The 17,994-nt window shown below is 36.1% G+C and overlaps 1 protein-coding gene across 1 annotated transcript in view; it reads left to right on the top strand.

The window, feature by feature from the left end:
- The window catches only part of LOC137388567 (tripartite motif-containing protein 2-like), a 49,942-nt gene extending 32,543 nt beyond the window's left edge, over window positions 1–17,399 (top strand). Inside the window, exons 7-8 of the mRNA XM_068075050.1 lie at window positions 9,082–9,966; window positions 16,723–17,399. Coding sequence (XP_067931151.1) covers window positions 9,082–9,966; window positions 16,723–16,853 — 1,016 coding nt within the window. The 3' untranslated portion in view covers window positions 16,854–17,399. The remainder of the gene's footprint in view (window positions 1–9,081; window positions 9,967–16,722) is intronic.
- The last annotated feature ends 595 nt before the right edge of the window (window positions 17,400–17,994 follow it).

Here is a 17,994-nt window from a genome sequence, read left to right as displayed (position 1 = left end):
TTCATTTCTTTAGGAGCTAATGCCACCGGCTACAGAGTGGTGTGTCTGCAAGCGTTGTCAAGACATGCCATCTCTTCTTGAATGTTTGTGCTGCCATGATGCTGAGTTTGCGCATCGTCTCCATGACCGCGGGAAGCATGAATGCCTGTGTATGCATCCTGGTGTGGACGAACTTGTGGTGCCTGCACCCCTTGAGTTGGGGTGGAATAATTACCTACGATATCATAGTGAGTTGGATTTTCATTTAATTCCAATAACACCAAAGCTTTGCTAATGTGTCATGCATTATCTACAATTCTTGTGTTACACATTTAATGCATCGGTTGAACACATATTCCTAACTAGTGGAACACAAGGAGAATTGTTATATTTGGCTTGTACACTTACTACAGTAGAGAGTGTATTAGTTTTATGATTTTGTTATATAAAGATCGAGATTATTTTGATGATCAGCAATTATTGTTTTTCAATAATTGTTTTGGTAGATAATCTATTCCCATTTGGAGAGCCATCGCCAAATGCTCGGAAAAGGTTGTGTGCATACCGCAATCTTGTGTTTTGGTTTATGCCGCAAATATTGTTTGCAAGTCTGCAAACTCTTCTTCATCATCCGTTGGTGGGAAAAGAGCCCGAATCTTAGACACCAAGCAGGCAGGTAGAGGCCGTCGCTCACCGCGACGAATTTGCGGCATAAGCCAAAACACAAGCTTGCGGTATGCACACAACCTTTGTAACAACATCCGTTGTAATGGACCTCACTCTCAGGCCATGGGAAATTAGATCGGACTGGCATCGCTTGAAGCCTTCTAGCTCCATGGCGTTAGAGCTGGTGGTCTCCGTTGACTGCAAAGTAAAAAAGTTACGACCAATAATCACTTTCACATTATTTGAATGAATTATTTAGCTAGATCAGCAACTTCATGTTTATGTATTAATAACTACTAAAAAATTTCGGTTTTTGTCGGGCTGTGAAGTAAAAACTGTCAAAGTTTTACCTTGACAAGATGGCTGCTGACTATTAAACCGCAGCTTTGATCCATCATAGTGTAGGCCCCGTATAGTGCGCAATGCCCCGGACTATCACATCTACTGTCACCTGCCAAATCAAGCTCCCAATCGATTGCTGCCATCAGTCCGTCGTTATGCAGGGTGTACTGCTCAGCAATCTACTGTAAAATATTGTAAAACTTCATTATACAAGATTAATTTGTATCATTATCATTAGTCTAAGAATGTAGAATCCTCTTCCCCCTTTTTGTGTTATATTATGATGAAGAATCAGAATTTCAAATTATAATATATTTCGCTTGAAGGACGACATATTTTCATTTCAAGAAAAAAGTTGTTTTTAAATGTCGTTATTCAGTTAGTGTGCCTAGCTTTTACTCACATTTTCCAAGTTTATGGGTAAATATTAACACTCACACCATGTAAGTATTCTCTTTGTTGGTAGAGGCAAACGCTGTGGCTTGGTATCGCGATGTTCAGGAGCGACAGAAAACGGAGGTTCTGCGTAAGGCATCCGCCAGAAAAGAGTGATGCAGCTGCCAGCAGGGGGTTGATGACGTGAGCTCTGTTCATCCTGGCAGTTGTTTCCCAAGTGTACGATTGGTGACAGGAGGCACATGTAACCTTGAACTCTACCCATCCGCCTTCGCGCACCATCGTGAATGAGCAGGGGAGGGCGCAGGCGTGACAGTGAAATAGTCGCTGGAGTGCTGTCACACTTACTATTATTTTCTCCTCTTTGAAGGATTCGGGTCTAAAATCACAACACAGTAGTTGACTTGCAATGAGATTTGTACAACATCATTTCCTGTTATTATATCACATTTGCTTGATCAGAAAAAGAATAAATATATAGCCATGCAATCATGACACAGATTTTATAAAACCTTATCAGAATCTATGATATTGTAAACATAAAAATGTGAATAATAACTCTATGGATATTCTTTATATTTTGTCAAGTTTGGTTAAGTTCAGCTCTATCTTACATGTAATTGGAGAGTGTTTGACGCTGGCCAACATAGCACTCAAACTCTTCCCAGTCTTCAGTGGTTGGCACAAACTCTTCATCATCTAATACTAATAATAATCATCTAATAATACTAATATGCTATTAACGATGATACCAGAAAATGACAATAACTATTTTATATAACATATCTATAAGTGAGTGGGGTTAAGAAATTTGGCGAAATTAATCATGAAACTTATAACATTATTTTATCAATTATAGATCAATATATTACGTTTTACAGATAGATATGCAGTATGAATTAGTTTTGTTATTATAATAAGAATAATACACGTAATTAAAAAGATAAAATACTAATAATATCATATTACAATTAAATGACATTAATATTGTAATATTAAATATAGATTAATACAGTAGTATTAGGAGAATACTAGAAAATAACCCGAGTTACTACTACTACTAATACAAGTGGTTCATAAAATAAATTACTCACGTGCTTTGGTGGAATGTGGAGTATGCAAACAGGTTAGAAAACATGTCGTCTTTGAAATGGCGAAAACAAAGGTAAGAGTAAGCAGGCGAATAAATAAAGTTTGTCACATCCAGCTTCACCCAGTTGCTCCACGCCCGGTGAAGGTCTGGTCTTTTCTCTGCTCTTGGCTAAGAAAAAAGGTGCTTCTCCGCTTGCCAGCTGCACAAACACGATGTGGCGCGTTAGAGATTATGACGAATTGAAATTAACAAGTTTAGTACAAAAAAGCGTATCTGTTATTTGCGATAGATCAAACTTGAGCTGAAACTAACATTATCTGATCATGTGACTTACAATTCCCGCCATATGGCGCGAACAACTTCTACAGCATTTTTCGACCATCATAGCGGACCAAAAGGCTCATCATTTTTATCAGAGGATGATATGCAATCGTTCAAGCTAAGTTCAAAAAATAAAACATATTTTTATGCTATGTTTTAAGATATCAGTGCTCAAAGTTGCAGCATTACGATGCCGATAAAATAGACGCGTAAGAACAATAGACATGGTTTTTATCGCAAGCGTGAAGTTTATTTGTAAAAATAGTTAGACGAATAAGGATGCATGAAAGTGTAAACATAAACCATCTCCCACACATACGTCACATTTTAGCCGTTTTGGAAAACGAATCCAAACTAGGGCGGTCTCGTGTCGCTGCGATTTTCTGTTCGTTTTTGAGCTTTTAAGAGCTTTTAATCACATTCCCACATATTTGGCACCTACTACACAACAGAGTAAGACATGGCGAATCTTTTGATACCAAATAACTGTAATGTGAATTTTGTTGCAAGTCAACATTTAAAGGTTGACTTGCAACAAAATTCACATTACAGTTATTTGGTATCAAAAGATTCACCATGTCTTACTCTGTTGTGTTGTAGGTGTCAAATACATGGAAATGTGATTACCAGCTCTTAAAAGCTCAAAAACGAAAAGCCGCTGTAGATTGGAATCTTTTTATTTATCTGACGTAGTCATTCCAGTTTGGTTATCGTCTTGTCACGTATGTTCTCACGTGAATTGAAAGGCCAATAAAAAGCTTAATGTAAAACTTGTCGTAGCACTAGTTTATGACAAACACTTCGGGTTTTACCGAAGACCCCATATCAAATATAGATGCTCGCTATTTTACAGTTTTCTTTCGGCATTGTTCAATCGTCAAGTCGTAATCTGATCACGTGACCCAATACTTCACAAATAATTTTTGCAGCTCTTTTCGATTATCACATGTAACCAACAGGCTCGTCATGATTATCAGACAATGATATATCTCCTTCGAGGTAAGGTTAAAAAGTTTAATGATTTTTTACGGTAAGTTATAAGATATCAGTGCTAAAAGTGACAGCATTACAATGATGATAAAACAGACGCGTAAGAACAATAGACATGGTTTTATTGAATGCGTAAAGTATATTTGTGAAAATATTTCGACGAGTGTGGTTGCATGAAAGTGTAAACAGAAACCATCCTGTAACAACTACGTCCCATTTGAGCCGTTTTGGAAAGCGAATCCAAACTACGGCGGTCTCGTGTGGCTGCGATTACCTGTTCGTTTTTGAGCTTTCAAGAGCTTGTAATCACATTTCCATATATTTTGCACCTACAACACAACAGAGTAAGACATGATGAATCTTTTGATACCAAATAACTGTAATGTGAATTTTGTTGCAAGTCAATCTTTAAGAGTTGTACTCTGAGTTGTATTCAGTGCCTTTGCAAGGCATGTAGGTATTGAATTGCTTTAAATAATAAGCATAGATTAAAGTAATAAACTATAATAATCATTTCTTTAATTTGAGCAATAATTACTATCTTAACTGGAAATTCATGATCATTCTCATGGCTGATGTTATTGTTCTGTCAATCACTAGGATTGACTAGCACAAAAAAGGGGTGTGGCCTAAACCTCCTTGTTGGCACTGGAAACGCTCGTGTTGTTGAAGGCACAGTGATCACTCTAGGGGGAGATAACTCTATGGTTGAACCCATTCTAGCAGCACCACCAATTAGCACTTAGCCGTACATATACTAGAGCATATTTTCTTTTTATGCTGAACAGTAATAATAAATATCAAGTTCCGGGAGAGTTTTTTTCAGCAAATTTATTCTCAGACCTTTAACAGCTTAACTTGATACATATACGCAATTATATACTGTATATCAGCGCATATGAGATGGCCTAAACTCTTACAACTTTTCCTTCCCATTTTACTAGAGTTAGCTTTTTGCTTCAACTATTAGATTGGCATGACAATTAGACAGCTAATGCAAGTACTCATCACCTTTCTAGCTGCAGACAGCTGATGCAGGTACTCATAAGCTTTCTGTTCCTAGACAGCTGATGCAGGTACTCATCTGTTTTCTATCTGTAGACAACTGATTCAGGTACTCATCAGCTTTTTATCTGTAGATCTTTGAAAATTCTAGTATTCTTAATATTTGTTTTTCTGCGTATAATTATACTCGTGGGAAGATCTATTATTATGAAATCATTGCTTTGGAAGTTGCTAAATATCATTATACTCAATGATAGATTTTTATACTGAGGTATATAGGGAAAACACCTCAAAAATCTACGGCAGTTCTATTAAAAACATCACTACCAAGCTAACAACAGTTAGTAGTAAAATAGTTAAAATTTGTAAGTTTTGCCAGCAACTTGTTGTAGAAATTTTACAGAGATTCTTGTCTAAGGTTCAATTTTGCTATTTAGCAAACTAAAGGATCCATGACAGATTTTACAGTTTAACCTCTATATTTAAACCTCGATTCCTTCGTATGCTAATTTTCTATCATACAATGTACAGTCATTAACAAAAGTTTCAGACCACGCTTATTTTACCTGGGCTATACAATGTAAGAGTTACCCATCTTCCCTATGCTGCTGAGAAGTGATGCGATGGTTTGCAATAAGTGAACTTTGAATTATACAACGTTGTGTCATGCTTTGTCGCCGGGGGGGGGGGGGGGGGCACAGTAGAGGCCACAAGAGGTGGGGGGCCACAAGGAGTCACAGAGCTCGACTGGCCCGGCAACAGCCCGGATCTCAATCAGATTGAAAATCTCTGGACAGTGCTAAAGAACAAGGTAGCAGAAAAACAGCCACCAAGTATTGCAGACCTTGTACAGGTTATAAAGAGTGTTTGGTGCACTGAGATCACTGCAGAATACTGCCGAAAGCTGACAGAAAGTATGCCGAAGCGACTTGAGGCGATAATTGCCAATAATGGTGGACACACCAAATACTAACAGTAAAGACTCAAAAGTATTGTGCTATGCTTTTAATGAAATTTAAAACTGCATCAGTAGAAGTGTTTCAGTATGTAACTATATTGTTTAATCACAAGTTTAAATAAAACCACATATACTGCTATAAAACAAATAATATGTATTGATTTACTGAGTGGTCTCAAACTTTTGTTAATAACTATAACACTCCAGTAAACATTTAACTACACTCGTATCGATTTCCAATATACAACACCAACAGTTATTTGGAATATCGCAGTTTTGTAACTGACAATATAAAGTCAGGTAAAATGTAAACAAAAGATATTAAAAATTGCGAACAATATGAAAATATTATCAAGAATATAAATTGTGTTATTTTAAACTTTGCCTTGTCTAAATTAGAGTGAATCGGGACGTGTCTTTATTAACACCTCTGCTTCAGAACCTAAACATTGGTTTGCGTCTCTATCGTATATAGTAGCAATAAAAATCCTTTTATTGATTTTTATTTTCCTAATTTGGTCTTTTATATTATTTAGTTTATAACTATATCGCATTTGCATATAATACGTTTACCTTAACGCCATAAATAATTACTTACAATGTTTAACACGGATTGATCATAGGTTGTGGACTGCAAAACGCATTCAATGAAGTACAGTATATTCCTTCCTTGCGACAGTTTTAACATACAAAGCAGATCTTGGTACACGTTGACTTTGTATGTAGAGTTTGACTGTAACTATGTATGTTGAGTTTGACTCTAACTATGTATGTAGAGGTTTGACTCTAACTTTGTACGTAGAGGTTTGACTGTAACTTTGTAGGTAGAGGTTTGACTGTAACCTTGTATGTAGAGGTTTGACTGTAACTTTGGATGTAGAGGTTTGACTGTAACTATGTATGTAGAGGTTTGACTGTAACTTTGTATATAGAGGTTTGACTCTAACTTTGTATGTAGAGGTTTGACTGTAACTTTATATGTAGAGGTTTGACTAACTTTGTATGTGTAGGTTTGACTGTAACTTTGTATGTAGAGGTATGACTGTAACTTTGTATGTATAGGTTTGAATGTAACTTTGTATGTAGAAGTTTGACTGTAACTTTGTATATAGAGGTTTGACTGTAACTTTGTATGTAGAGGTATGACTGTAACTTTGTATGAATAGGTTTGAATGTAACTTTGTATGTAGAAGTTTGACTGTAACTTTGTATGTCGAGGTTTGACTGTAATTTTGTATGTAGAGGTTTGACTGTAACTTTGTATGTAGAGGTTTGACTAACTTTGTATGTGTAGGTTTGACTGAAACTTTGTATGTAGAGGTTTGACTGTAAATTTGTATGTAGCGGTATGACTGTAACTTTGTATTTATAGGTTTGAATGTAACTTTGTATGTAGAAGTCTGACTGTATGTGAAAAATAAATTCTTGTGTCTCCAATAAGGAAATGTAGACTAGCTCTCCAATACAAACAGAATTATAACTTTGAGTCTCTGAAAGAATCAACAGACCCTTCTAATTTTTATTCATGTAATAAAATTGTCTCATTTGTAATATTGTGCCTTTAGTTGGAGAAATTTTTATTCGCAAATATCATATGAACAAAAGCCGTATTCATGAGATCAACTCATCCCAACATGTCCAGTAAGCACTTCTGATATATATGTACTCGCAACATGAATAGTCAAGTGTATCCATAGTGTTTTCAGAAGCTTCAAGTATTCAGGTTAGTTTTGTTCTGCAGTTTATTTTTAGAGATTGGGCTTTAATTTTATCTATCTTAACTAATTCACTACCACATTCTACCGCATTAAATTCGCTATTCTAACCAAATTAATTCAAGTGGATTTTCAAAAAATCGATATACCGCCAATATTTACGTAATATCTCGAGAATCAATGCAGATATTGTTTTAGTGTAAAATGCATCTTATTCAGAACAAAATTCTCTACAAGATAAATATAAAATTGTGTAGTGAATCTCATTCTCGCAAAATTTCTGACGTTTCCTTTGCGTTGGAAAGAACGCGGTGAGTTTATTATTGCCATGACGATTGTGATTTGGTTTTCCCGTTTTGAAAAATGATTAAAAATGGAATTGCTTAGCAAAAAGATTTTCGATTGGTTGCATGCGATTGGCAACAAGGTTGTTTCGTTGGAGACTAAATTTGATTGGTCTAGCTAATGTGTATGCTTCGTAATGAAAAGAAAAGTGGAACCCTATTGATAAGCTGATACATCGGCTTACGGTCTGTACTTCTATTACCGCGAAAGTACCTCTATTACTGTACTTCTATTACTTATGGTAACGAAAGAGTTAATAGCAGTGACACTTTTATATTAACATTTCTGGATTGGAAGTTTTGAATAAACTACCACTATTATTACTTCACTACTACTTTTACTACTACAGTGCACCCTCAGGATACGATTTTGATCCGTTCCAGGGTTGGCATCGTATGGTGAAAAAATCGCATGTAGGGGTATAGGAACCATAGCAATTATATAATGCAAACATCCTCTAGTAAAAATTGTTAAAATTTTATGTAAATGCTGTACATATTAAAAACTAGTAACAAAATAGTATGTTAACCTTAGTAACTATAGTTACCTACAGTAACTTTATAGTATTTAGTGTATTTAGTTGTTATGATCTGCAATAAAATGTAACATTAGGATGTACCGTAGGGAGTTCTTACCTTTAAGACAGATGTACGTATAACATAAACTTTGAGTTTACCTCAAATAAGTTTAGGTTACTAAACGCACACACACACACTTGAAGCTAAGCTTTAGTATATATTTTCAAATATTTTACTGAATTTCAACTTTTTATCACTAAAATTTTATCTATCAGCTTCGGTCTTTGTTTTCACTATAACTTTTAGCGGGCCTGTTTAAAACTTTTTTCAATCTAATTTGGTCTAATTACTTGGCACAGTATTCTAAACTATGGGTAGTAGAGTTATCAGCAAGTGGCACAACGAAGAAAATAATTCCTGTTAGTTTGATTTACTTCCCACAATATATTTGCATTGAGCTGAGCAATAATTTTTCATTCTATTCGATTTTCCATAATCTTTTTCATTTTAGCGCATCATCACTGCAACCATCACTGGCATTACTTAGCTTGCCACTCAGTGTAAGAGCTTAGATTGTGGTAGACCTATTTGTCTAATTCTCAACTGATGATCAATATTTCACTATAGCTGTTTTTAGTGTTCGTGTCAACCTTTTGGTGAAGAATGAGGCGGAGGTTAATATTCCCCTAATATTTTACTTGATAGCTTATTTAAGTTTTCTCCTGTCTTTACTAAAACTTGTTTGTTTAGCAGATGAGAGAAGAGGTATCGAATTGGAGTTGATATCTACAGATGACATTTCTATTGGTCAACAACTATTAACATCAGCTAGTATTGGTGAACCACTATTAACATCAGCTAGTATTGGTGAACCACTATTAACATCAGCTAGTATTGGTGAACCACTATTGGCATCAGCTAGTATTGGTGAACCACTATTCGCATCAGTTAGTACTTTGACTGGCTCTACAGATCGTCCTGCTGCTTCTATGGGAATGGCATGGGAAAGTTTGCATCCTATTCCAGATTCTCTCAAATTCCTTAAATCTGTGCAACTATGTTCTCTTCCTGCCTCCATCTGCGAGCACAACACAAACACCTACGTCGCTATGGATGACTCTGTCTGTAGAATTGATCGCAACTATAAGTGTCACAATTTCCTTTCCAATGTTAACGCCGACTCCATATCTGTGTATGATAAAAGGGTTTATATCTTATCACGCTCCAGTCCCTGTACAGTAAGTGTCTACAATCTGTCTGGACATCTTCAGCATTCCTGGTCTCATCCGAGTTATGATGACCGGAGTGATATGCTGACAGTCGTCAATGATCAGGTTCTTATTGCTGACCCAAGGAAAAAGAAAATAATTATATATTCTTTGACTGGCAAATATATTCGATACATTCGGTGTTGGCGTTTAAGTAACACAAACATTGCAATGTGTGCCATCGATAGCGATGCTGTTGTCATATCAAACTTCGACAAGTCTAAAGTCTCCAAACTCAATCTGAACACCGGCAAGGTGATGTGGACAGTTTCAAGTATCATTGATCCAGGTGGCCTAGTCACGTATGGAAATCACATCCTAGTCGCTGCAACCAATGACGATGAAGTCTATATTATTGACAGCGCAACAGGTTCGTATTCCTTTTTACTTTCATCATTCTAATTAATCTATGTAATGATAGTAATAATAGATTAAGTGTTTGACTGTAATCAGTCATTTGTGGGTACAGGCTTGGACTGTAGTCGGTGCAGTTTAAGTGAAGGCTATGTTTGCTCAAAGGAAATGGTTATTAAGAATAATGTATTTAGCCGGTTAGACAATTCTAGTGTTGATTTTGAAACCATTCATTACTCAAAAGCAGTATGTTCAGTGGTTGGTCAATTATGATAAAGCAGGCTATAAATCATCATAAAAAAGTCGTAGGGATTTTTTTGTTAATTATAAACCAAGTTATCAACTATAGACAAGTGTAGTTTATGGCTTCTTAGAAACCAAAGTAGACATCAAGTACGCTACAATGAAACCATTCTTTAATGCGAAACGACAACCCTGCCAATGACAACAGAGCATGTCAAAATTTTTCCATAATAGATATGAATATATTTTATATATTTTAATATATTATAATTCACTCTACACATAGTGTATTAGGTGCTTTTTCTTTGTTATTATTTTGAAACTAGCATTTCTAGCAATAACAAAGAAATACATACATATCTAAATCTCAGTGTTTTCTACTATATAAACGGCAAAAAATCTGTCTATATATTTGTGCATGTGTGTTGGTCCACCTTATAGAGCGGTCTTTCCTTTTTGCGTCGTGCGAATTTCGATCGTATGAAGCCAACTGAATTAATATGAGTAGTAAATACCGTACTTTCGGACTATTAGCCGCAATTTTTTTCTGATGATTTGAGCCAAGCGGTTAATATGAGGGTGCGGCGATTCTATAGATTTTCTTTCACCGCTAGGGCGCGTTAACCGAAATCTCCGATTAGTGCGCCTCTTTACAGTGCCCAACGGCACTGTTCCGTTTTAAACAGCAACGTTGCTGCTGTGTTAAAAAGCACCGTCATGAGTTCTGCGGCCTATACAAAGGTGCCTATACAGCTATACAAATGTATTACTCATTAAATAAAATAAATTAAGGAGTATTAATTTACATGTAATTAATATTTTCTGCCAACGTGTACCGAGAAGGTCATGCGAACGTTTGTTTCTTGCGGCCACTGGAAAAATGCTGTTCTCACCTACTAAATTTCTACATCAAAAAGGTTAGTACTTCTTATTCAATGTTGCATTGTCTATGAATTGCCTTACCTCCACTACATAACGCTTTCACTGCCGTCCATGTACAAATTAAGCTATCGGCACACTGCCAACCATTTTGCCGATATTGCTTCATGATATGTATACAATATTTTTTCAATTTCAAACTCCATCTAGAACATTTGTTTTGGTTATATATTTCATTTTGCCAACATGTTAACAAACACTGCTATGCAAAACATTCATTGTATCTATACTTTGTGCATTGATAAAGTGATGTGAAGCTACAAAGCTAAAATGATCCTCTACAATGTTCCTTATTCTTATAAAAACCATTACTTTCAACACCATCAGAGTCAGTGCTGCTATTGTTATTTTAATTATCTGTGTAATCACAAAAATCTGAATCGGCTATAATGTCATCAACATAAGTAGTTACTTCTTTTCTAACTCGGACATGTTTTAAGAACTTACACAAAAAATGTTCGTTTTTAAGTTGGGAATTCCCAAACAAAAATTAAAATGTTAAACTTAAGGCTAATTTTATAGATAAATCTTAGGACATCACTATCATAAAAATCCTAAAGATCGTTGGTTATGTTATCAACGAATGAGAAAATTCAGTTTTTAGCAATTGCTGGTAAAGTCGCAAAAATGCGTCTATGCGGTCGACCATAGAAAACGCATAAATGAGTCTACTTCAGTGAAGGGGTTAGAAACTTTGGATTTGCCACTGTTTGTGATAGTAAACATGTTCATTTCTTTCCGCAGCCGAGTTGCTTTTACTTTTTTTCCAGCTACGAGTACTACAGAACTACAGCTACTACAGAACTTGCACGGGTACTGCTACTGTTTTTTACCTACTAAATTTCTACTTCAAAAAAGTAAGTACTTCTTAAGGTCCGGCCACATGTAACAAATTATTTGTTCATTCTGACCGAATTCACGAGTTTCACAGAATTCACAGATTTATTAGGCCGAATATCCCATAATCGTCTGAGCTGTGCATGCACACCGAATTCGTCAACGAAACGCTTTTAATTGGCTAACCAATTTTTTTAGCGAGCACGACTCTAGTAGCTTTGACAAGTGGTATAGTCCAAGACACGTACGACGACACTCAATAAAAGTATCACCGCGATATGACTTTATACATACGATGCAACTGCCTATATGCGCTATTGTTGGTTCTCTCTCGTTGGTTCACCATGACAGGAACTTCTCATCGTGTATCCAGTAATTTTTTTTAAATGTTTTAGTAGCTATAAATTGTTTCTTTTTCAATAATAATAATTTCTTTTTATGCAGCAAAAGCTCCGTCGTAAAAACAGTCGCTATCTCTAGCGCATATAGGCAGTTGCATCGTATGTATAAAGTCATATCGCGGTAATACTTTTATTGCGTGTCGTCGTACGTGTCTTGGACTATACCACTTGTCAAAGCTACTAGAGTCGTGCTCGCTAAAAAAATTGGTTAGCCAATTAAAAGCGTTTCGTTGACGAATTCGGTGTGCATGCACAGCTCAGATGATTATGGGATATTCGGCCTAATAAATCTGAATTCTGTGAAACTCGTGAATTCAGTCAGAATGAACGAATAATTCGTTACGTGTGGCCGGACCTTTATTCAATGTTATATTGTCTATGAATTGCCACATCTTCACTACTTAATAACATTGGATTTGCCACTGTTCAGAATAGTGGGACATGTTCATTTCCTTCAGCAGCTGAGTTACTAATTTTTTTCCCAGCTACGAGTAGGCCTACTGTAACTTACTACTACAGAACTTGCATGGGTACTCGGAGGGTTGCGATAGGCGATGATGAAAAAAAAGAGAGCAGCTGGTATCGACTTACTGTCACCCTGCTTTAGCCATGACCAGCTGTACATCGCCTGCTCAAAAGTAGGCACAAGCCGAATGCTGTTTGTTCATACATCCGACAGAAAAACAAAAAATGTCTATCTGCAAGTAAAGCGTTGAAATAACATTGTGTTATTGTTATGTCATGCTTGCATTGAATTAACATTATGTTATTGTTATGACATGCTATGTTCTTCATGTTCTGCTATACCTACATATTATCCACATGCAGCATTTTCTAACATATTTTTCAGTATATATATACACGTATTTTCATGCATTCGTTTTCCTTATTGTATCTCATAAAAAGGCTATCATGATGGCGTTATGTTTTATTATTGTAAGGTGCTAACACTGTATCATCCTTAACATTATACTGTCTGTGCTGTTATACATATAAATTTTATCGACACAACCTTATTACTGTTTGTATATACCATGTCAAAACACAGGCTATAAAGGAAGAACTGGTGAGCCATGATTAGTGTTTTAAGCACGTAGAAGTCTCCATTCAATAAATGCTGGTGATAGCAAAATATTTTGTATAATTTCTTGAAAGATGCAAATTTTCAATACTGCCAGTTTGAAGAACTTCAGTTTGCTTAGCAATGTAAATTTCATTATCAGTTCTCTGTACACAAATAGGGCAACTCCGATTTGATTGGTTTGAGACTAATGCATTGTAGACTAGCTGTAAAACATATTGCAGATTTTCATTGTTCTTCCCAACATTATTGACATGTATGACTGCATAATTATGTGTATGCATAATCTGATCAAAGCAAAAAATTTCAGTAGACTGCATATTTGGAGTTGTTTTACACTATGAAAGACAACTCTCAATAAACCTTTTACTGTACGTGACTCTGTTCCCATAGACGGGTAATGCAGCTAGCGGTTTGGGGCCCAGGGCGTCACTCGGGGATGCGTGTGAGACCTTTTTGCCCCGAGTGCAGCGAGAGTCTCCAGGCGCGGCGCTCCGGATGAATGAGTTGGCGAGTGCGAGGAATCGATTGCGAAGCAATTGAGTGCTAGACGATTGATTGCGAGTGCGAGGTGAATGATTGCAAGGCAAGGCGATTGATTGCGAGGCGAGTGCAAGAGCGCGATTGTCAACTGCGAGGCGGGTACAGACTGGTCGGCCGAGTCAGGGCTCGGCGGCAAAAGTGCGCGATTGTCAACTGCAAATATAGACGGGTATTAACGGATGCTAAAATCTAGACGCATGAATCTAGAATATTTACTAGGTTTTACAAGCATCTAGCTGTAAAACACATGGCAGATTTTCATTGTTTCCCCCAACATTATTGACATGTATATCTGTATGCATACTCTGATCAGGGCAACAATTTCAGTAGACTGCATATTTGGAGTTGTTTTACAGTGTGAAAGACAACTTTCAATAAACCTTATGCTGCGCGTGAATCTGTTTCCGTAGGGGGCTAATGCAGCTAGTATATATCTAAATCTCAGTGTTTGTTTGTCTTTTGTTGGTCTGTCATTCATATGTCTAGTTATAGCGAGTAAAATCTAGCCATGAATAATCCTTATCATACTAGATTTGAAGTCACAACCTTCAGTTCTACAGACACGCGCGCTAGCCATTACATTGCATGTCTAACTGGATATGCTATGGTATGATTATGCCTAACAATCAAAGAGGGCTTGGTTTCAGATCAGTGGCTCTGAATATACCAGTTTGATTCTTGTGAGATGCGATCTTTTTTTTCACGCTCTGAACTGATTTCGAAAAGCTTGCGTGTGACTATCATTGATTTTGTGCCACGATTAAAACTTCGTTTCTTTTCTTTATTTACAGTTTTTACGTTATTTCATCATCTATTTTGTAGTCTATTTTACAACTACCTAAATTTGTTTTTTTTAAAGTTTCGATGTACAAGCTTCAATGTCATGCTTTGCTTTTATTTGCATTGACAAATCGTAAAATCAATCGTTGAAACTAATTTCTCATGGACAGTTGTATGTTGCGTTATCTCGAGTTGGAATTGCCTCTACATTCTCTCTCCGTTTGGGCAGACAAAGTACCCTTGTGTGTTTTACTGCTTCAACGATGTATTCAATTGCGGTATCTCATTTTTACGTTTGTACCAGCACTGAGAGGCACCCATATCATTGTATCTAAATTTTGATGAATGACTTCTGCTGCAATCGTAACCTTTTTTATAAACACACTTCTATGTACTCATCGTTATTATGAAATCAACATATTCAATATTTTTTATTCTGTTTTCTCAGTTCGTATCAATTGTGTCGGTATCAATTAATTTTTCATTGTAGTAAAACAGACTTTATACAGCCATTACTGGCTAATTATTTCACCTTTAAACACCTTTGTAGTTGTTCTATTTTTTTCCAAATTTATAAGAACTCCACAAAACTATATATTCTCATGATATGAAGCTTAAAGGTTGACTTGCAACAATATTCACATTACAGTTATTTGGTATCAAAATATTCACCATGTTTTACTCTGTTGTGTTGTAGGTGTAAAATATGTGGGAATACGATTACAAGCTCTTGAAAACTAAAAAACGAACAGTTAATTGCAGCCACACGAGACCGCCGTAGTTTAGATTCTCTTTCCAAAATGGTTCAAATGGGACGTAGTTGTACAAGACGGTTTCTGTTTACACTTTCATGCAACCTCATTCGTCGAAATATTTTCAAAAATATGCTTCACGCATTCAATAAAACCATGTCTATTGTTCTGACGCGTCTGTTTTATCGTCATTGTAATGCTGTCGCTTTTTGCGCTGATATCTTATAACTTACCGTAAAAATTTGTTTAATTTTTTAACCTTAGCTCGAAGGAGTACATATCGTTGTCTGATAATCATGACGAGCCTGTTGGTCACCTGTGATAATCGAAAAGTGCTGCAGAAATTATTTGCAAAGTTTTGGGTCACATGATCAGATTACGACTTGACGATTAGATCAAGCCGAAACAAAACTGTAAAGTAGCGAGCATCTTTATTTGATACGGGGTCGTCGACAAAACCCAAAGTGTTTGTCATAAACTAGTGCTACGATAAGTTTTATATTGAGCTTTTTATTGGCCTTTCAATTCACATGAAAACATCACATGACAAAGCAATAACCAAATTTCATGACTACGTCAGAGAAATAAAGAGATTCCAATCTATGGCGGCTTTTCGTTTTTGAGCTTTTAAGAGCTTGTAATCACATTTCCACATATTTTGCTCCTACAACACAACAGAGTAAGACATGGTGAATCTTTTGATACCAAATAACTGTAATGTGAATTTTGTTGCAAGTCAACCTTTAAGGAGCCATACTATGAATGTTGTTATTATTGTGGACCTCCTTATTTTTTATTGTTTTTTCCTAAACTTTTTGTCATCCTCTTGGCTTAGAAAATGTTAACTACTTGACTACCATCTTCATTCTTTTTTCAATAAAATGTTGCCCCATGGTCTCAATATTGTAATGGAAATTTACATATCACCTGTTCTGCATCATCTGAGTAACTGATTTTGTTTGGTAGTGTCCAATCACATAGGATGTTAGGAAATACACCAATCAGAATGTGAAAGGAATTTTCTTATAATGCTTCATTCCTCATATGTTTGACTGAAACCGCAGTAGTTAGCATGAGATGCTGAGAAGCTCTAGCGTGGTACATAATATGATTATCCAAGCTGTTTTATTATATTTGTATTACAAAACAATATTCATGTGTCTCACCATATGCATGCACTTGCATTTCTATTGCAGGGGAGGTTGTATCCACAATATCAGATCGAGCTATAGCTGGAGACAGTATATATAGTTTGGAAGTTTCTGGCAGTACACTTATTGTACCCAAATATGGCAGCCGACAGATTCGCTACTATGATATGATTTGAACATTCTTTCGTTCTTGATTCTTATTAGCCATACAGTCCCGTGAAGCACCTGCTGTTCATTCCACGAACTGGGCTGACTATGCAGTGTGCTGACAATTCCCAGTACTAAATGCATAGTAAGCAATAACATTTTTACTATTCACCCATGTATACCACGTGCCAGGTGGCAAACTAATCCTAACATGCAAGGTTATCTAATAATAACGTTACACCATACTAATAGTACATCACCCTACTGGTTTATTGCAAGTTGTGTCCCCCTGCACAAAAAAACATTAATCATTACAGGAGTGGCACCGAGATGTTTCATTCGCTCTGTCGCCTACCTGTTACCTGTAGCTTTGAATACAATACACTATCTTTTTTCATTGCCCTTTTCGGCTAAGGATTTCTATATCTCTGTCTAGTCTATGCATATTTTAAATAAAAATCATATTGTTCTAAATAGATTTTCATAGTGGCTGGTGTTTAGATTGTTAAATAAAACATTGTAAATTTTATCATTCTTTTTTCCAAACTTGAAAATGCGTTTTAAAATATAGTATGTTCACAGCGAAACAATTTTATTGTAAAAAGGTTTGTCCTCAAAGCACCTCAAAGATTCCTTATCATGAGTGGTACAAGCTTGCCACCAAGCAGAGTTGCTATAGATTAGTGAGAGCACGATGCTGACTATGGGAAAGACATCGTTATCTCAGATACTCGAAGATTTTGTGAATGGCTGTGAGAATATTTACAAATAACAGCTAGAAACTATGATTTTCTAGTTATCGCATTTGCTTTCTCAACAGGCATTTGCGAGATGAAAATTGTGAAATTTACAAAATTCCATACTTCAATGTTTTGTAAAAGACACGTTTACCAATTTACCCAACTGGTCATAGGCTGACATTTTAAAACCAGCAACTAAACCATATACCTGGTCAACACCCTTTCACAATGATTAGTGCCTTGCTACAAATTATCATTGTCAAGAACTGGCAATATATGGTTGACATTTTACATATAATATGTGCATCTACGTGTAGCATCTTATGATGAGCACTGATTTCTCTTGGTTGACAACATACCAATACGCTTTTCAACACACAAGTATGATATTCACTCAGCACAGCGACTGAGTGTCACAGTTTTTATTACT

Source organism: Watersipora subatra, chromosome 2 (genome assembly GCF_963576615.1).
Source record: "Watersipora subatra chromosome 2, tzWatSuba1.1, whole genome shotgun sequence".
Lineage (NCBI taxonomy): Eukaryota > Metazoa > Bryozoa > Gymnolaemata > Cheilostomatida > Watersiporidae > Watersipora > Watersipora subatra.
The sequence above is the reverse complement of the archived record's forward strand: the minus strand, read 5'-3'. Positions and strand labels throughout refer to the sequence as shown.